Source organism: Brachyhypopomus gauderio, unplaced genomic scaffold (genome assembly GCF_052324685.1).
Source record: "Brachyhypopomus gauderio isolate BG-103 unplaced genomic scaffold, BGAUD_0.2 sc47, whole genome shotgun sequence".
NCBI classification, from domain to species: Eukaryota; Metazoa; Chordata; class Actinopteri; order Gymnotiformes; family Hypopomidae; genus Brachyhypopomus; species Brachyhypopomus gauderio.
Genome location: NW_027506873.1, coordinates 1,682,108 through 1,701,831, shown reverse-complemented (window position 1 = coordinate 1,701,831; position 19,724 = coordinate 1,682,108). Strand labels below are relative to the sequence as shown.

The window sequence follows — 19,724 nt, the reverse complement described above, 5'->3', positions numbered from 1 at the left end:
TTGATAGACTGTGTCGGTCCTTTGCCGAAGACTCGTGCTGGAAATCGCTATATTTTTACTCTTATGTGTGCGGCTACACGCTATCCTGAGGCCATTCCCCTTCATTCGCTTCGCTCAAAGGCCATAGTAAAAGCTCTGATAAAGTTCTTCTCCACTTTTGGTTTACCGATATGTATACAGTCCGATCAGGGCACTAATTTTACGTCTCGTCTTTTTACTCAGGTAACCCAGGAATTAGGCATACATCACCAGTTTTCTAGTGCGTACCATCCCGAGTCACAAGGTGCATTAGAGCGGTTCCATCAGACTTTTAAAAACGTTACGGACCTATTGCTTGGAATCTGAGAAGGATTGGGACGAAGGCGTGCCCTTACTTTTGTTTGCAGTTCGTGATTCAGTACAGGAGTCTCTTGGATTTAGTCCAAACACTCTGCTTTTTGGACGTTGTGTACGAGGGCCCCTTTTAGCGTTGTATGAACAGTGGTTGGCTACTCCACGACCTCAGGCAACTTCTGTATGTGACTATGTTAAGCGTCTTCGAGACCGTCTGTGTCTTGTTCGTAAGGTGGCAAAGAACAACCTGCATGAGTCGCAGGTGGCGATGAAAAACAGGTTTGGTGATGTTCCAAATTGTGAAGTTTATCTTGATGATGTGGTGGTCTTTTCATCCACCTGGGTGGAACATTTGAAGGCATTAGACACTGTTTTTAAGAAGCTACGAGACGCTTCTTTGGTTTTAAATCTGGAGAAATGTGAGTTCGGTCGCAGTGAGGTGATCTATCTGGGGAAACTGGTCGGAAATGGCAAAGTCCGTCCCCTAGATGCCAAGGTTCAGGCTATTGTCGATTTCCCTGTTCCTCGGGATAAACGACAGCTACGGTGATTTTTGGGTATGGCCGGCTTTTATCGTTGTTTTTGTCGACGAAACTTCTCCTCGATCGTAGTGCCTCTTACTAACATGCTTGGAAAAACTGCTGTATTTGTGTGGTCGCTGGAATGTCAGCGAGCTTTCGATTTGATAAAAACCCTGTTATGCTGCACACCTGTTCTTGTGACTCCGGATCACTCACGACCTTTTAAGATGGAAGTGGATGCTAGCAATACGGGCGCCGGTGCTGTTCTTATACAAGAGGATGACCAGGGCTTGGATCATCCGATTTGTTATTTTTCTAAAAAGTTTTTAAAACACCAACTAGCTTACAGCACTGTGGAGAAGGAGGCCTTGGCATTGCTCCTCGCTTTGCAACACTTCGAGGTCTATGTAGGTGGAAGTTCCGTACCTGTGATTGTTTTTACAGACCATAACCCCCTTACGTTTTTAAGCACCATGGCGAATAAGAATCATTGTTTGATGAGATGGTCTCTGATAGTACAAGGGTACAAGGGTTTAACCTTGTCATTAAACACAAGAAAGGTAGAGACAATGTGGTCGCTGATGCTCTGTCCCGGTGCTGATTCTGCAGGTGTTTGTTGGTTTTTCTGTTTTGTTTTGTGGTTCCTTTGTTTTTGGAAGCCACATTTTATGGGAGGGGGTGTTAGGTGTAGGTGTTAGGTTGTTGCTGTATGATTGTGCTGTTCTCCCGAGGGAGCGTGATGTGCTGTGGAATGTGTGGTGTTGTGTTGTAATCTCTTTCAGGTGCACCCGGGATGATTGAGTCACATGGTTCTGGGTGGTGCCTGACAAGTCAGTCCACAGCTACAAAAGGCTTCCTGGAAGTGAAGACGGCAGGAGAGAGTGGCAGGCTCTCCTCGTTTGTTCTCCCTGTTTTGAGGATGATTTTGATATGCATCAGCTAACCGAAATTGAGAGTTGTGATACTGCCCTTGTTCTTGTGTGTGGTGGATTGTGTCTTTGTTTTGCGTAGTTGTGTGTTTATTATGTAGTGTTCTCTTTTATTTTCTTTGTTGTTGTTGCAAGTTAAAAGAAGTCGCTTAGCACCAGGTAGGGTAGGCCGCTGTTTGTTTTGTAGTTTGGTTTTCTTTTCCCGTTTTCAGCGTGGCCTACCTGAAGTCAGTCGGTGCTAAGCTCATGCTTGTAACATCTTGCATTTTCATGTTGTCCAAATACATTAATTTGACTCAGTTAAGTTGTTGTTGGTTCCTCGTTATTATTTCGCTCCTCCAATCACTCCATCATTCATTCGCTGTTACCGTCTGACCTAGACCGGGCGGTAACAATGGGACCTCTCGCACCCCAAGCGAGAATCATATGCCTAGAGGAGAGGCGAGAGAGAGACTGCAGAGTCTATTGCTATCTTCAAGCGTAGACTGAAGACCCACCTGTTTGTTGAGTTCTTACAAGAGCACTAACTCAGCTGATACCACTTGTCGTTGTTCTTTACATTGTATGTCTGTTTATGGTTATTTGTGTTTCTTGGCAAATGTCTAACTTGCAAAACACAAGGTAATGACATTGACTCCTGTAGTTTCTTAGTAGTCTGACTCAATGGTATCTTGAATTCTGGCGTATCCGTACTATTTCCTAGGATGAATTCTGTGATTGGATGCAAAGCACTTTGTAAGTCGCTCTGGATAAGAGCATCTGCTAAGTGCCGTAAATGTAAATGGTGAAAGAAAGAAAAGAGGAAGTGAAAATGCACCATCAGTATGAGTTCAGAGGTGTAGCTAGAAGGTATACTCCACGGTTGAGGTTGGAAGGCAAGTGAAAGGCGAGATTATTAAGAAATAATTCTTCATAACCAATGGGTCTTTAGCACCTGGTTGATGAGGGAACAAGGTTAGTATTTACGTTTTGGCGATATCGCACATTTAGTTGTATTTCACGAAGCATACATGTGGTTATCGAGTGATGTAGTTACGTCAGCGCCTGCCAAAGGGGTGCTTATGTATTAAGTCATAAGTAGCTATACAGATAGTTGTAAGGCTAGGTCATCGTTTGACCATAGCAAGTTTCGTTTGTTTCAGAGTACAGGAATAGTAGAAAACAATGTTAAATATTTAAAGCATATACGATAAAAGCACAATTGCAGAACACAGAATAAATGGTTGTAATAGTTTAATGTACAGAATTTGTTCATGGAAAATCAGTAAGGAAAAGGTTGAAGGTAGCATAAAATTGAGTTATTAATTGTATTTCGTTTGTATGTTTGTAGCTCTTATGATGTGTTTACGACCAAGGCATGATAATAAAGCGTTGTGAACCATCCGTTTGAGAGACCATCTTTTCAACCAGGACGCTACACTCTGTAAACCCATACTGCCATACTGATCGAGCCCCAAATCAGTATGTCGTATGCAATATGTGACCAAAATGAAAATATTCATTACGTGAAACATACCCGGATGACCTACTACTTCCGCAAAATATTCCAGTACGCGAACAGAGCTATCTTCGTGGTGTACTGCATCCCATCATGCAACGCTACGTTCACGTGACCCCGTAGTATGCTTTGCTTTTGTCGCATACTGGAAACTGTACTGCATACTACTACGAAGACCAGTATGCAGTATACAGTATATACTGAGTCCAGTATGGAGTATCCAGTAAGTAGTAGGCTATTTCGTACAGAGCCCTATAGTGTCGCCACAGCGGCCGGAAATTATCATACAGTTAAGCCCGCCCACTAAGAGGGAAGATATGATTGGTTAATTTTACTGTCATTTGAAACTGGTATTGCGCTGAATTATAACTGCCAGGCCCTCTGTAAATGAACAGCGGGCATCACAGTCCTGATAGGGGGAGACACAGGCTCACAGGCTTCCACTTAACCCCTCACCTTCCAACATAGATATATATAGGGTTAACGGCCCACCACTATTCCAAATGCAATTTATATTTCGATCTTCAGAGTACATATTCATTGTTAATCAGTGAGGTTTCCGCACATTTCAATGTATTCAGTGTAAAATGGAATACAGTGTATAATCGCAGTTAAGGTCAATAAACATACATTAGCATACACTCTATATCACAAAAAATAAAATTCTTTGTACCTGAGTATTAATAAGCTTTGCGCTTCTTTGCCAGTGGCGCAAAATTAATATATTCATCAAATTCCACAATGATGGGGCGTCTGCTGTTTTGCTCTAAAGCAAGGTCTTCTGCAGGAGTGAGGGCTGCTACAGGAGGCCCACCACCAGTAGCAGCAGTAGCGGTTTTCTTTCTGGTTGCTAAAATAATTTATACATATATATATATATATATATATATATATATATATATATATACAGCGTTTTACCTTTTCCTGCACATTAGACTAATCAACTGTACTAACCATTCTGGAGTATATTTTTATATTTCACCTTGACATGCTGCCACGTTCTCTTCACCCCGTTCATGTTACTTCTAAATCAGGAAATTATTAATTAACATTATTAATTTACTATAACACTTTTAAAATGCCAATGAATGGATTAAATTATATGCTCACGCATTTCTGTCTGCAATATTCTGATAGACAGCTTATCTGGCTTTATAAATACAGGACGTGTTGCCTTTCTTCGTAGTAATGTATTTATATTCCTCATACAGACGTATAAGTAGCTCATGTTCAGCAGAAGAAGCAAAAAAGCTGCTCGTTCCTTCAGCTCTTTCGACATTTTCTTGCCTTTTCGAATATCGATTAGTGAGGCTGTTTAAATACTGTGTGCACGCGCATGATCGCTGATTACAAAAGCCTGGCTTTAATTAGCGGGAACAGGTTGCGTCTCGATTTCGTTAGTGGAACGGAACTAGACGGAAGTGAACTGTTTGGCTAACTCACCAGATCGTCAATGTCTACAGGCCTAAATGCATTGAGTTGCTGCCATGTGATTGGCTGATTCAACATTTACGTTAATGAGCAGTTGGACGGGTGTACCTAATAGAGTGGCCGGGGAGTGTATTTCAATAGGCCACCACAACCCTTTGTAATCTTACGAATCTAGATTTTTGAAGGAAGTTAAATCACTCAATGTCTGATGTTAGCAGCAGGGGGCAGTATTAGCTTGCCCAAAGGTTTAGCCAGGCCCGTCGCGATGGGGCAGGCAAACCAGGCAATTGCTTGGGGGCCCATGCTGGCCTGGGGCCCCCAGACAACAACAGGTTAAGAATTAAATGCAGCGACAAACTGTGTGAGCCCCCCTTTACATTCTCAAAGTCATGAGCAATGACACTGTTCTCAGAATCCTCCTTAAGGGGGCCCCTCCCACCAGCTGCTGAAGGCAGGCAGACACTGTCCTGGCAGACAGCCAAGTTTTAGACGCCGGCAAATATGAAACTTAACCATGAGGCGAATTTATCCATCAGGAAGCCAAAAGAGAAAACAAAAGAAGGAAGAGGAACACAAAAAAACTAGTGGTGGGCCGTTAACGGCATTCGTTAATTTGATACTCTTATCGGGCGATATAAAAATTATCGCCGTTAATCTATCTACTAAATGGGTAAGCAAACTATGATGACTTTCAACTTGACAGTTTAGCTCGGCTGTATTCCTAACCAAATTGCACAGTAGGGGCGAGAACGAGTGTTCAAACCTGTGAATTAAAAATCGTACGTGTGTTTACATGGATGCAGCCACGAAGTCGCCAGGTTTGCTTCATGGAAAATTCATTTTTAGGAACGTAAAATATTACCGGAGCGGAGCTCGGAGCGGTCGTTTTCTGCGAGGTTGGGGGGGGCCCGGTTGGTGTCTTTGCTTGGGGCCCCCAAATACCTTGAAACGGCACTGGGTTTAGCCGGATGGTTTGCTCAGTATAACATTGTTTTATGAATTCAACAGACATACCTCCTGAAGATAATGACATGGGTTCTTTGCATTTTTGCTTGCATTATTGAGATGTTCCCATGAATACAAAACAAAATGCTGTGGTGTTGACTGGTAGGTTTCCAAGAGTTCATGGGTTTATCTCTTTTTTACAACTTTGTATTATATTTATAGATGCAAATATTTTATAATTCCTGTTTATTTTTTATTAATTGATTGTTGACTTGTTGGATAATGATTCAAGTCAAATGCTCTATATTATCGAGGGTGGGGTCATAGTGAAGAGATGGCCATGACTTGAAGTGATGGATCAATGGCCTCTTATGCAATTAACTTTAAGCAATCTTATGAATTCAATCCAGTAGAGTGGAAACTGGTTCACTCTCTGAGGCCAGAGGTCATCAGTTCAAAGGTCAAACTTTATACTGAAATGTCTCCCCAAATTTTGATGTGAAGACTGTGTTATGCTAGCAAGGTTCCAAATCAATGCAAAACACTGATGCATCATGATTTTCCCCCTTCTCTCTTCTCTCTCTTAAGCAACCAGCTTGTCCTTGGTCCTCCGCGTTAAAGAGAAGGCAGAGAGGGACAATGGGGTAGTGGGAGAGCTGATATTGTTCCCACACTTAGAGGTCTCTGACAGCCTGGGAAAGAAACAGCTTCCATCTGTCAAAGCGGGAATCAGGGGTCACATGACCTCTGAAGCAACGAATGTCTGTGCTGTTCTTATATGAAGCTCTGTGACCTGAATATACTGAAACAAATGTTTTATCTGGCTTAATCAAAGCAGCAGATTTAAGTTTAATGTTTTAATTTGATATGATTTTGAAAGGATAGATTGGGTGGGTAGATTGGTGTCAACTTAAGACTCCATAGAAGTCCTTCACTTACAATGAAAGCAATGTGCTATATTAACACATAAAAAATATTCTGATTTCCTTTCATTTTAATCATTCTATTTTGTATGGTTACATTTCAGTGATTATCTGGGCTGGCTAATACATCAACAGATTGTTTTACTGACAGGGTACTGGAATCGCCAGTGATTTATTATTTTACAGTACTCAAATTACAAAGGCTAATAGTTGGTAATAGCACAAAATAGAGGTCCTGACCCTGACCTGACCCTTCCCAACATAAAAGGCAGACTCACTGATAGGCTGGAAAACTATAAAACAATTTGGTGGTTTATGTTACAGCCACTGAAATGTTTTTTTTTTAATTATTATTTCACTTCATATGTCTTAAGTAAAAAATGGGGCAGGTATTAATATTTGGGTACATAAGCTGGCAGAGATTCATCTTTATATTACATGTTGGATATTAATTCAGAATAAGGCATATTTCCAAAAAGAAAAAGGTGTTCTCAGTCAATCCCAGAGTCCTCACTCTCATCTCAGACATTGCTGACCATGAGTGGATCTAGTCCTACTCCTTTGGACAATACAGTAAAGGTGTGTTAAATATTCCAAAGATGTTTTTGTTGAAACAATTGTTACATTTCTGAATGTCACTGGAAAGTTTGAAGTTTTACTAAATAGGATTTGTTAAAGTACCTGTTAATATTTTTTTTGCTTCACTGTTAGTTTCAGGAGTCGTAATGTATGATATACATACAACACTGGTTTTGCGCAATTTGAAGTGAACTTGTAAGTATTTATTCTGTGATTACTTACTTTGGCTTTCACTGAGACAATCTTTTGTGATTTAAGTAAACATATTGAGTGAAAATATTGAGTGAAAAAACATTGAGTTAAATTGTGATGTTCACAACTTAAAAAATGCTAAATAAAATACTTTCTTGCAAATATAATGTGGACATTTGTGTTGTATTTAGAAATGTTAATAAATTAATGCTTTGTGCATTAGGCTTGCAGAATATACTGTTTAAAAAAACTCTAGTCTAAAACAGGTTCATTTGCAGGCTGAATATTTTAATTAAAATGATTTGCATTAATGAAATGAGGTAGTTAAGTCATTGTGAAATAACCAGCAAAAGGTGATCATGTTTCATCAGGTAAACCCTATGATTAAAAACTCGTGATAGTTTTTCATGTCATGTCAATTATTATTAATCATTATTAAAAGGAAAAGTACTTTTCATACATATTCTGGGAATTTTTACAGAATAAAATTATTTTTCATAGTTAATGTTAGAGGGAAAATATGTTGTTTTTTGTGGCACAAACTTAAATTTATAGGTTGTTTTCATGTTAATTTTAGGGGAAAACATTGTTTTTTTATTCAGTTAAAACATAATCTTTTACAGTAAAATATTGACTCCAGCACCAGTTTTAACCGTAAAAACAACAATGACTTTGCCTTCCAGCCGTTAAAGAAAAAAATGTTATACCCATAATTTTATGGTGGAATTCTGGCAACCTCAGCTGCCAGCGTTTTACCGTAAAATCTACGTTTTTTTTTTTTTTTTTTTTTTTTTTTACAGTGTAGGTTAAAAGTAAATTCTGTCAAATTTGCATTCTGTCAAATCTCAGATTTTCAAGCTTCAAACAGGCCAGGTAAAAAATACTTGCTTAATAGAGTTCGAAAACCAAGAGCTCTTGGTAGAAAAGCTATGTTTAACATACAGTCCTATGTCTAATACACGGTCTGCTCTCAAGTGCGAGATGGAGCTAATGATGCAGATGACAGCATACAAGATCCCAATATCAGGCTCTATGTGAATATACACCTGCAGTGTATTAGCTGACACTAGCACGTGTAACCCGTCTCTAAGAGCTGTATGCTTGCAGTTGGATTCCAAAGAGGTCTTGGCCTTGCACAGGTCATAAAGTTCACACATCTGCATGTGAAATGTGATGCCCTTTGACACGGTTAGGCTGCCCCAGCGCTGCATTGACCCTTTGTCACATGACAAGGGACTTATGTTCAAACAACGTTATCTCTAGCCAGGAAAGAAATGCCAAAATGCTAAAGACTTATGAGCAATTGTAAAAATAACGGTATACTTTGTTAATGGAAGTTACAGAGGCAGTTCAGGAGATTTAGCAGTATAGTCTAAATGGACTAAATTATTGTTATTTTTCAATTTAGATCAGTCCTCTTTGTTCATTTTTTTATTGAATGAATGTATTATTGAACACAATCATTGTGTGTGAATGAATACAATGCCAAAAGTGAACATAGAAACAAAAAAACATAGGGAAATTTGTTAATTAAACACCAGGTGGCAGAAATGTACAAAATTGCATATTTTCAAGGCAAAGTTTGGGCTTCTCAAACAATGCATGTTAAGAAGAACAGTACAGATGTTTTTTATGTTAAAATGTGGAATTTAATTCAGATTCATGAAAATTAATATTGCTTTTTACATTTCACAATCCAATACATTATTTTGATGATGGTGCCTACATTTTCAGATTGTAATTTCTTTTCAAAAATGCCAGTTAAACTCTTATTCTCAGTAGTATCCCCCCAATCTGCCCTTTGACCTTGCAGTTAGGAGCCCCCAGTTTGTGCCTATTGTATCTCTTGAACCTTCTGCAACCTGTTCACTGACAGGTCAGCTACTCCCCCCATGTCACATGACCTGGGTTCATTACTATAGTCCTGAGGTTCACCAGCATTTCAAAGCAAACCTTTGACATTTAACCTCACTGAAATCTTCTGTGACTCGTGGCTAAACAATATATAGTACATATTTTAGAAATATTTATGGTATTTTGGCTTTGCTCCTTTTCATATGTGTTTGATTTTTGGATGTTGATAGATCATAGTTACTTAACGGTCTTAACCAAATTAAAATATCACTTAAGACATCTGCACACTGCTATGCTTTATGAGGAACAGACCCAAGACAAACTGGATTTTTCCTCTGTACACTAGATGGCGGTGTGCTCCGTTTTTCTTAACTTCCAAGACCTCAGAATGTTTTTCTAAAAGTATCAGCCTATTCTACAGTCAGTTGTTACTGTTAAAAATTAAAAAAAAATATGTTGATCATTATAATTAACCCTCTTAAACGCTGAAGTAAAAACCCTTTCTATGTTTCCTCTTACTTTTGTTTTTTTTTTACCTCCCAAACTAAAAATGAATTATTGAACACGTATCAACAAAAATTCGCTTTGTGAACTACGAGGCAAGAGATGTAAGTTAAATGGCCAATCAAACTGTGCGTCCAAGCTTGAAGGAGCCTCCCACTTCGCGCTTAATACCTGACGGGGTCCACTCTGAGTCCTCCATAGCTACAGCCAACGTTTCCTGACCACAGACCAAGGTGTGGTCATTTCAGTAGACACCCCGTTTCGCCTGTCATGTCAAAGTTCGTCCGTTCTTTCTTTGCAGACGCGCGCTGCTCTTTTCTTAGTCGTTAGTTTTTGAAAATGTCGAGTAATTTTTTTTATCCACGTTGATGTCATTCGTTTCGATTGAAGGCTGCAATGCATCTTGATGTTACATCCATTGCGTCTATGGACATACATGAGCTTTTTTGAGCTTGCTTTTTTCCAAGTAACCTACGACTGGACGCACTGTTTACTACGGAGTTCCTTAAGACTTTCCCCCTTGACTTAATTATTGATCTGCAGTATCTGTTAACACAGACCGAACCGGACAGAAGCGTATCGCAGATTTTATAACAGGCATTCGTTGCTGTTTGATTTGGTCGCATGAATGGATAGAAATCGATCCATTCTGTTCCTCATTTATATTCTAAATGCCAATCTTCTGTCTTCCTATATAGAGTAGATCATACCGCTTGTAACATACACAGTAATTTACAAGCAACAGTAAAGACATGGCAATGTTAGTCAGTGTCTGGAGAGATCCACAAGAAGACTTAGCAGGCGGATCTCTGGATGGCCCAAACGCGCTTGCTCAGCCAGGCAGAGAGCTTCGCCTGACCGCATCGACAGCGTCTCACACCGTACACACAGATCCCTTAACGCAAGGATCAGCGGAGGACAAAGGACATAGCCAGACCTCCGGGCAAAGTCCGCACATAGAATGCGTGGTGTGCGGAGACAAGTCTAGTGGGAAACACTACGGGCAGTTTACCTGCGAGGGATGCAAGAGTTTTTTCAAAAGGAGCGTCCGTCGCAACTTAACATATACGTGCCGTGCTAACAGAACATGCCCGGTGGACCAGCATCACAGGAACCAGTGTCAATACTGCCGGCTCAAGAAATGTTTGAAAGTGGGCATGCGACGAGAAGGTGAGTCAAACGCTAGGCAGACGATAAAATGTCTCGCTTCACAGTAATGTACTAAACTTCAAACGAAGGGATATATTTTTGGTTATGTTGCTTTCCTTCGTGTTGAAAAGCCTAAATAGCATATTGAATGTTAAATGGCCAAGCCAATAGTTATTACAGTACAGTCCTTCGTTTAATAAGGATGGATGTTTATTTCCCTCTGATGTTCCTTTTTGTTATTAGCGGTTCAGAGAGGAAGAATTGCTCCGACCCAGGCGAACCCGGGACATTATGGACTGACCAGTGTTGATCCGCTGAACACTCACTGTTATCTGTCTGGATTCATAGCACTGCTGCTTCGTGCAGAACCATACCCAGCTTCACGATATGGCAATCAATGTATGCAAGCTGGCAACGTCATGGGAATTGAGAACATATGTGAGTTAGCAGCCCGCTTGCTCTTCAGTGCCGTGGAGTGGGCCAGAAACATCCCGTTCTTTCCCGATCTGCAAATTACGGACCAAGTTTCTTTGCTAAGGCTGACATGGAGCGAATTATTCGTCCTAAACGCCGCTCAGTGCGCGATGCCTCTGCACGTGGCGCCGTTGTTGGCGGCTGCCGGACTTCACGCTTCTCCGATGTCCGCGGACCGAGTTGTGGCTTTCATGGACCACATCCGCTTTTTCCAAGAGCAAGTTGAAAAATTAAAGGCTTTGAATGTCGACTCGGCTGAGTTCAGCTGTGCCAAAGCAATCGTGCTTTTTACATCAGGTAAATTAATGTGTCAGACAACAAAGAGTGTCTAGAGAGACTGGTAACCAAGTTGACACTGGAGAATCGACATATTTATTATTTATCTGTCAAAAGCAGTCTCTTCCAGAAGAGAGAGTCCGAGGCTCAAACAGGATCGTTTCAAATCCATACGTTCCGAATTAGAGTTTATGTAGTTTGGGGTCTTGTATAAACTTACAGGAATCAAAGACAGAGCACTAGACAGAGTGCTTAATGTGAGATTCAGTTTTACCATCTTTCAGCTGTGAGCTAAACCATGACTTGAGGTGTCCGGTTTCGGAGCTTTGATGCGAGAATATGGTTTTATATAATATGTATTAAATTGTACCTACTTCGAAAAGTTAACAACAACAATATCTATAATGATAGTTGTTTATTTAAGTATCTAAAGTACAGTCAGAATTATATATTAGGATTATTAAATCAAAAGGCATTATATATCAAAGTACAATCGCAAGATCCTTGTATCCTAAGCATTTTAACGATTGTGCCGCGATTTGTGCTTACCGTGTACACCTGACATATTCACTGTAGTTAATGTGCGGGGTGTTCATACTCATCTTGAAACATTGGCTAATATTTAGTGTTTCGTAACTCATCTTTGTGTGCTTTTGTTATTTGTACAGATGCGTGTGGCCTTTCTGATGTGCCTCACGTAGAAGGTCTGCAGGAGAAGTCGCAATGTGCCCTTGAAGAGTACATTAGAAGTCAATACCCAAACCAGCCCACGCGCTTTGGTAAACTTCTCCTGCGGCTTCCCGCGCTCCGTATGGTCTCGTCCTCTGTAATCGAACAGCTCTTCTTCGTCCGGTTGGTAGGTAAAACTCCAATTGAAACGCTGATCAGGGATATGTTATTGTCGGGGAGTAGCTTTAGTTGGCCATACATGACAATTCAGTGAGGTCACACAGGAAGATACCAAGGATGGATTCACCTGTGCAAACGGGAGACAATGTAACATGGACGTAGTTTTGATTTCATAAGTGGGGGGGACACAACCTGGGGTGGCGAACTGTTGAGCGGGGGGGGGGGGGGGGGTTGAATGAAAATTGTTGAGCGCTGTGAACAAAAATTGTTGAGCGGGGGGGGGGGGGGGGGGGGGGGGGGAGCTCGGAGCTGCATGATCCTAGTGCTAGATTTGTCGCTATTTGGATATTGTTTTTTTAACCGTTAAAAAGTGGGGGGGACATGACTTCGTCGCTACTTAAATATTTGGTTTTAACTGTAAAAACTGGGGGGGACCAAAACCGGCTTTTGAAAAAGTCCCCCCCCAAAACTACGTCCGTGCAATGTAATAAGCATAATGATAATCGCACGAGGAAGGTACACGCCTACAGTACTATGACCGCATTTTATAGTGGGGATTTAGAAGTATTCTCAGAGTAAAACTGAATCATCCTCGACTCATCGCAAGTTTAAGACTGGTAGTTTACTTGTATCTATTATGTAAAAATGTTTCACTTTTATCTTTCTCTTTTTGTGTGTCAGATTTGTCTAAACTTTAACTTCTAAATAATTGCCGTGTCAATGTTGCCCACTTTAAATTGTTACAAAAATCGTGTGTTTATTCAAATATCTGAGGTGCTTATATGATACAAGTTGCAACAGTCTTGCGATTTATTTCTAATATCCAACGATAAGCGAAAATTTTCTCAATTGTAACGTAGTTTTAAATGCTATTTGATGATAATCTGGAATGTAATCCATCATGCTCATGTTTCCTCATTAACAATGAATCATTGAAATTATTTATTTGTTAGCATATATTTATTTTTATTTTGTTTCGTGTATTTGTAGACTATGCATCGTATAAATAATCAACCACAGCACTTAGGCCAGAGGTAACAATTACTTTTAATAGCGTACCATTTTTCAATCCAGTTTTTGTTAAGTGATTTGCGCTAAATCCCTGTATAAACTGTCTTGCTTAAAATCCAGTTCAACCTAGTGCTAGTTCAGGTTACCTAAAATGAGACGGCGAAGGCGAGGCCTTTTTGAATTTATGTATAATGCAGCATTTGATTAAAATACTTTAATAAATGATTGCCTGAACATTTCTGTTCTTTTTTTCGCGTCGCATCCCTTTTCATGAATAAAAGTAAAAATAAAGGGTCTATGTCTGTTTCGGCGACAGGTTTGTGTCATCTGTATACTAAAGGGACATGTTCTGTTAATACTAAAGGCCTATGGCTTCTAACAGCTACAATATGTTCTGCGTACAAACACTAGGGAATCGGGCTGTACCTGCTTTCGTGCCACTTTGTTTATAGCCTACTAGAGTGAAGGCATGCAAATATACCACACGTTATAGAGTGGTATAGAGTATAGAGTGACGACTATTAGTTTAATGCATCGTTCCCCCTCGCTCTCTTCTCTGGCCCAGTCTCAAAGCGCCTTTGTTGGATTAAAACATACTGGTCCCACTTGAATTCTATTAACGAGCTCAGTTTTAAGACCAAGCAATTCAGTTTATTCACGTCACTACACGTCACGGTTTCCATTCCACGATACCCTGAAACAAAATCTACTTACAGTACGCATTTGTTTTACATTAGTTACCTGAAAATGTACACACACACGCGCGCGCACACGCACGCACACACACACACACACACACACACACACACACACACACACACACACACACACACACACACACACAAATAATATTTTAGTAGGCTGGACAAAAACGTAAACATTTACGGTGTTGACTTGGAGTCGAATATGCGCAAAGGACCCAATCACAATTCAAACTTAACGGGTTGTTATTATTGTAGCTTTATATGAATACAATTTTAAACCGACGCCAACATTTAATTTTTACGTTTTTTCTAAACAAATATTATTTTAGAACATCGTTTTCCAAATTATTATCACAAAACGTTATAATTAAATGGGGAATTTGGAAAGAAGAGAGGCGCAGGTGTTAACAAGTGTTCGTGTCTTGTTCATTTCTTGTCGAGTTCCAACACACAATAACAAAACAGCACTGATAGCTGTATATCGTCAATTTAATTTAGACTGAGGCAGTTAACGAAATGTAGGCTATAGAGTTTTAAAGGCTGTGAATGTCCGTGAATCCGACTGTGGTGCGAATAGAACGTGTAGGTGAGTCAGGTTCTGGATTCTTCTAATTGTTACGGGATCAGAGGTCAGAGGAGCGCTGTCCATGGTGCTGCGCTTTTATCCAGTACAATAGAAAGCAAAGCAAAACGGAACACTGTGTATATGTATGTATGTGTGTGTATTTGATCAGTAATAACAGAATGAACATTTCAGACGTTAGGTTTCGTTTTTGTGCTGTTGAGACATTATTCCAAAATTAGTTTTGCATTTGTGCAGGTATAAACCCCCATACGAAAATGATTAATGTATTCAATTTAAAATTGAATATTTTGAATTGGTTAAATTTTTTTGTATTTCTAAATCATAAAATGAGTAAAATATGTACACAGCTTACTGGCTAGTATTATATGTCAAAGTACAAAATAATGTTTTGTCTGTCTAATTGAGACATAAACATATCAGTAAAATACATTGCTTAAAAGGGGAGTTATTTGTTAATTCCTATAAATTTTATTTGTAAATCATGAGTGATCACACTTTGTAAAAACTACTTGCTTAGCTTCCTGCTTGTCCTAGTTGCTTGTCCTAGTATTAAGATGATCCTAAATGAGGTTGAGAGTGTTCAGTGTGATACTCTATCATGATGACCTTTGTAATATTATGTATATGGGGAATCTGGCCCATAGTATTTTAGTATAGAATGTGCTTCTCATAGCGATGTGAAACTTGAAGAGTTCTAGTCCACTCTGTGTGTGTGTGTGTGTGTGTGTGTGTGTGTGTGTGTGTGTGTGTGTGTGTGTGTGTGTGTGTGTGTGTCTTGCCCGACAGTTTGTCTCTGTAGTCATCACTTCCCTGTGTGAACTTCCTGGCCTCTTCCCTCTTGCATCATGTATGGATACTTTTTTTCACCCACACAGTGGACACACAGATGGATCATGAACTCCAGCTCTCCTCTGACACCGGTGACAATCTGCTTAGCCTAGCCGTGACCCAAGAATGCCTGAAGAGTTTGAGAGACTCCCTCAGTCTGATGGCCACATATAGTCTCACATATAATAGAGAATAGAACATATGAGGCTTATTTTATAGTGACTTGTTTAATATGCTTTAAATACAATGAGTTTGCAGTATGAAAGTATTTTCCATTATGGTCAACAAAGCAAATGATTACTGTCCACCGATAGATATCCCAGTTCACAGTGCAGCAAGCAGCTCATTGTTAAATTCTGGGCAAATTACTAATTTAAAGATACTTAGTTCTAACCTTTAGAGCCTCTACCAGTTCTTTCAAACAAGTCTTTCAAAGGAGGATATTCTGCATATTGTCATATTAACAAGAAATTAATTCACAAAATCTTTAAAGAAACACTAACGATTCTTAATCTCCTGGAAAAAAACACAATTATACTCACCCCCATATTCTAAGCAACAACAGACAATTTTAACAATATTGTCTTCCTAGATAAAATTATTGGATATGGTTGTAGTGTTATCTGGCAAGTCAAAGCAGAGAATTAGAAGATCTTTAAAGTAATAATTAATCATCTTAAAAGTTCAACATGCAGGTAGCCCATCAACAATGCTGCTTTTAAAGCAATTGTTTGTTACTTTATTAGTTTTTACTTCATCCAGCACAATCAGTTTTAATTACCCGTGCATCTGTAAATATTATGTTACACTTGGAACTTACTCATCCGGTGTTCCTCAAGATTCACCTCTGAGACCAATACTACTTCATCTGTATGCTCCCATTAGCCAAGATAGTTAGTAAATATAATATTTATCTCCATCAGTACAAAGGTGATCCACAGCTATATATACGTAGCTACAGACCGTCAAAGATCTTTTATTTTTTATTTATAGATTTTGATTTTATTCAGCTCTCATTGTATATTTATGGAATCACTTTGGCAAACCAAAATGTGTTAAATAAATAAAGCTTATTATTATTGTTATCATTTCACTATATGATCAGTGTCATATTATGGGATTGAAAAAGTAAAGTCTGAAAGCTTTTGGCACATTAAACAAATAAATATCCTTAATAACCTTAACCTTAAATAACCTTAAAATGGAAATCATCTTATTAAAATATTTTAATACTTATACTTTACTTTTATACTTTCAGAGAATATATCGTAAAACAGATGTTGTATAACAAACTTTTAAAAATGTTTTTAATTAACACTAATTATTGACAGTACCATACATTTAGCAGATGCTCTTACCCAGAGCGACTTACAAAGTGCTTTGCATCTGTTCACAGAATTCGTCCTAGATAATAGCAAAGATAGGCCAGAGTTCAAGGGTATCTTGAGCTCTGGCCTATCTATGCTACTACTAAACTAAAATCAAAGTCAAATTTATTTATATAGCACTTTTTACAACACATGTCACAAAGCAGCTTTACAATCGCATGTGTCCAGATCCCTAATGGGCAAGCCAAAGGTGACAGTGGCAAGGAAAAACTCCCTATGATAGTGGGGATTAGGAAGAAACCTTGGGAGGACCAAGACTCAAAAGGGAACCCATCCTCCATTGGGCGGCCCGTCAGCACAAGTCCGTATTTGTGGACAAAAGGTGGTTCTATATATATAATTAAGGTTCTAGTTCCCCGGCCAAGTAGTCACAGTCTCTTCAGTGTAGATGGTGAGCCTCAGGTAGGAGCATCAGCACGTCCTCTTGCGGCAATGGCACATCCAACCCCAGCATCAGTACATCCACCGGCAAACCAGACCATCTCCCAGGTACTTGTAGGTGCTTGCATGCAATCGTCAGGTAGAAGCATGCAAAAAAATAGACAATACAGGTTGAGTGTACTAGCGAAGTATCTGAGAAGACATCCCACCCACATCTGGCTGAGTGACACCACATCTGAAATAGAGTACTTTTAAGACCATACAAGTCTGTTTGTACCTTTGTGGTGTTCCCCAAAAGTTACAAGAGATTTAGTCTCTTGCAAGCAAAGTTACCAGTGCAACTTTGCCTCCATCTGTTGGCAGAGCCAGGCAGATATAAAAGCCAAGTTCACTGTTGACGGCTGTGCAGGTAAATATTACATTAGCTGCCTGTTTGTAAATAGCAGGCTGGTGAGCCACTTGTGCTAATAACAAATGACAGCATGTCCACTGGAGAAGGTGGCTGAGATAAACTAATGTGGCTAATATCAGATTAAGCCATGGCAGTATCATAGAACTTTGACGGTACGTGCCAAAGCTAAGTGAACTGCACCCAGCTCCAACGGGCCAGTGTAAACCAGTGGCTTGACGCCAGGTTCCTTTCATCTTCTCATTCTTCTAAAATGCTCACTTACAAATCACACAGCCCTCAAAATACCAACAGGATGCAGAGCACCGCAGCTCAATTCAAGTGAAATTAAGGGCTTAGAAGATCAAGCATTGTCAAAAAGTAATTTTGCAGATGCCCAAATCCAAGTCTCAAAGTAAGCCAAAGGTGACGGTGACAAGGAAACATTCCCTAAGAGCATGACGAAGAAACCTGGAGAGGAAGTCAGACTTAAGGAGGCCACAAACCCTCCTCTGATCGACACCAAACAGCACAACTGAACAAAATAAGTAATAAAAGCAAAATCCACAAAATAATTTTCTAGTCTGTGTTCCTAGAATTCCTAGTCCAGATCACTGAATTAATGTGTGTCCAAAATTCATCTGACACAGGAACCACTCAGGATTAGCCACCCGATACAACTGCACTGTAATAGAGTCAGCCTAGATCTTTCTCACTGTTTTGGGAAGGGGAGGCATCAAAGGCGGCAGAGAAGTGGCTCTGTGTGTGTGTGTGTGTGTGTGTGTGTGTGTGTGTGTGTGTGTGTGTGTGTGTGTGTGTGTGTGTGTGTGAGAGAGATTGTGTTTATATGTATGTCTATATGCAGTCAGCATAATTTGACATACACCTAAAAGATGCCATGTACTCATTATCAACAGGTTGATTTGACTTTGCGTGAGCAGTTTCCCCTCCCTCGTCCCCCAGACACAGTGATGCACACATGCTCATATCCACAATGTCAGAAATGAACTCCACATGGCAGCATCTATGGGAGAGCTACAAGCAAGCACACTTTGAGGAGCAGATCAGTGCAAGGAGGCGACCTTGCCCTGGGCTACGTTATTACAACACCATCCTACAGCATACCATGAAGCACTGACATGTATCTTTCATAAACAGTGACTAAGAGAGGGGTTATGTATAAACCACTGTGCTTTAAAAAGTCCACTGGCCCTTTTATATTACATAATAAAAGTGATTATTCGTTTGAAATAGTTTGGTTGAGTTTGAAAGATAGCCATACAAAGTTCGACCTAAAATTGCAATCAGCTATATATGATACATTTAATAGTTTTTAAATTCTGCTCTAGGCGAATTCTGAATTCTGAATGAGGATTAAACTTGACTGAAGCTGTTTGTCATGTGATTTTAATGCCCTCTAATTAAAATTAAGTGCTCACGGTAGCTTGGTGCATTCAAGCATGATATTTTATCATATTATTAGTGCCATGTGCATATTCATGATATACATATAGTCTAAAAAACATTAATGCAAAAATAATTTAGTTTTCATTTTTATGCATATTTACAACAAAGAACAACATTCTTGCTCTTAACAACTGGACAGAGGAGGGCTGAAGGTTATGAAGTATGAAGTATAAAGTATGGGTATGAAGTATGAAGTATGGGTATGAAGTATGAAGTATGGGTATGAAGTAGTGTGTGTAAGTACGGTTGGAAGCTGACGCTCAAACTAATCAGCAACTAGTCAAATATAGTTATATGGATTTCATAAATAAATAAATAATATTTTTAGGTTGGGATATATTAATACATTTGAAGCCACATTTTTGGGCGTGTGCCTTCAACAATGCCTCAGCAGGACATTTTTTGACAGTCTCAGGAATCAAAGATCTGTGTCTTTTCATGAAGCTCCCACACACACACACACACACACACAGTCCTGTACTACTCATACATGTCAGAGCTGTGTAGTTAACTG

The 19,724-nt window shown here is 39.5% G+C and overlaps 1 protein-coding gene across 2 annotated transcripts in view; it reads left to right on the top strand.

Moving 5' to 3' along the window:
• Positions 1 to 9,927: 9,927 nt before the first annotated feature.
• Positions 9,928 to 19,724, top strand: part of nr2f1b (nuclear receptor subfamily 2, group F, member 1b) — a 28,523-nt gene continuing 18,726 nt past the window's right edge. Inside the window, exons 1-3 of one of the 2 annotated variants that reach the window (XR_013124299.1) lie at positions 9,928 to 10,879; positions 11,102 to 11,629; positions 12,277 to 12,464. Coding sequence is in view for 1 of the 2 variants with exons in the window: in XM_076986601.1 (XP_076842716.1) it covers positions 10,462 to 10,879; positions 11,102 to 11,629; positions 12,277 to 12,551 (1,221 nt within the window). In the remaining variant the exon portion in view is untranslated. Of the gene's footprint in view, positions 10,880 to 11,101; positions 11,630 to 12,276; positions 12,603 to 19,724 lie in introns of those variants that run through there. The other variant, XM_076986601.1, reaches the window with a different exon arrangement.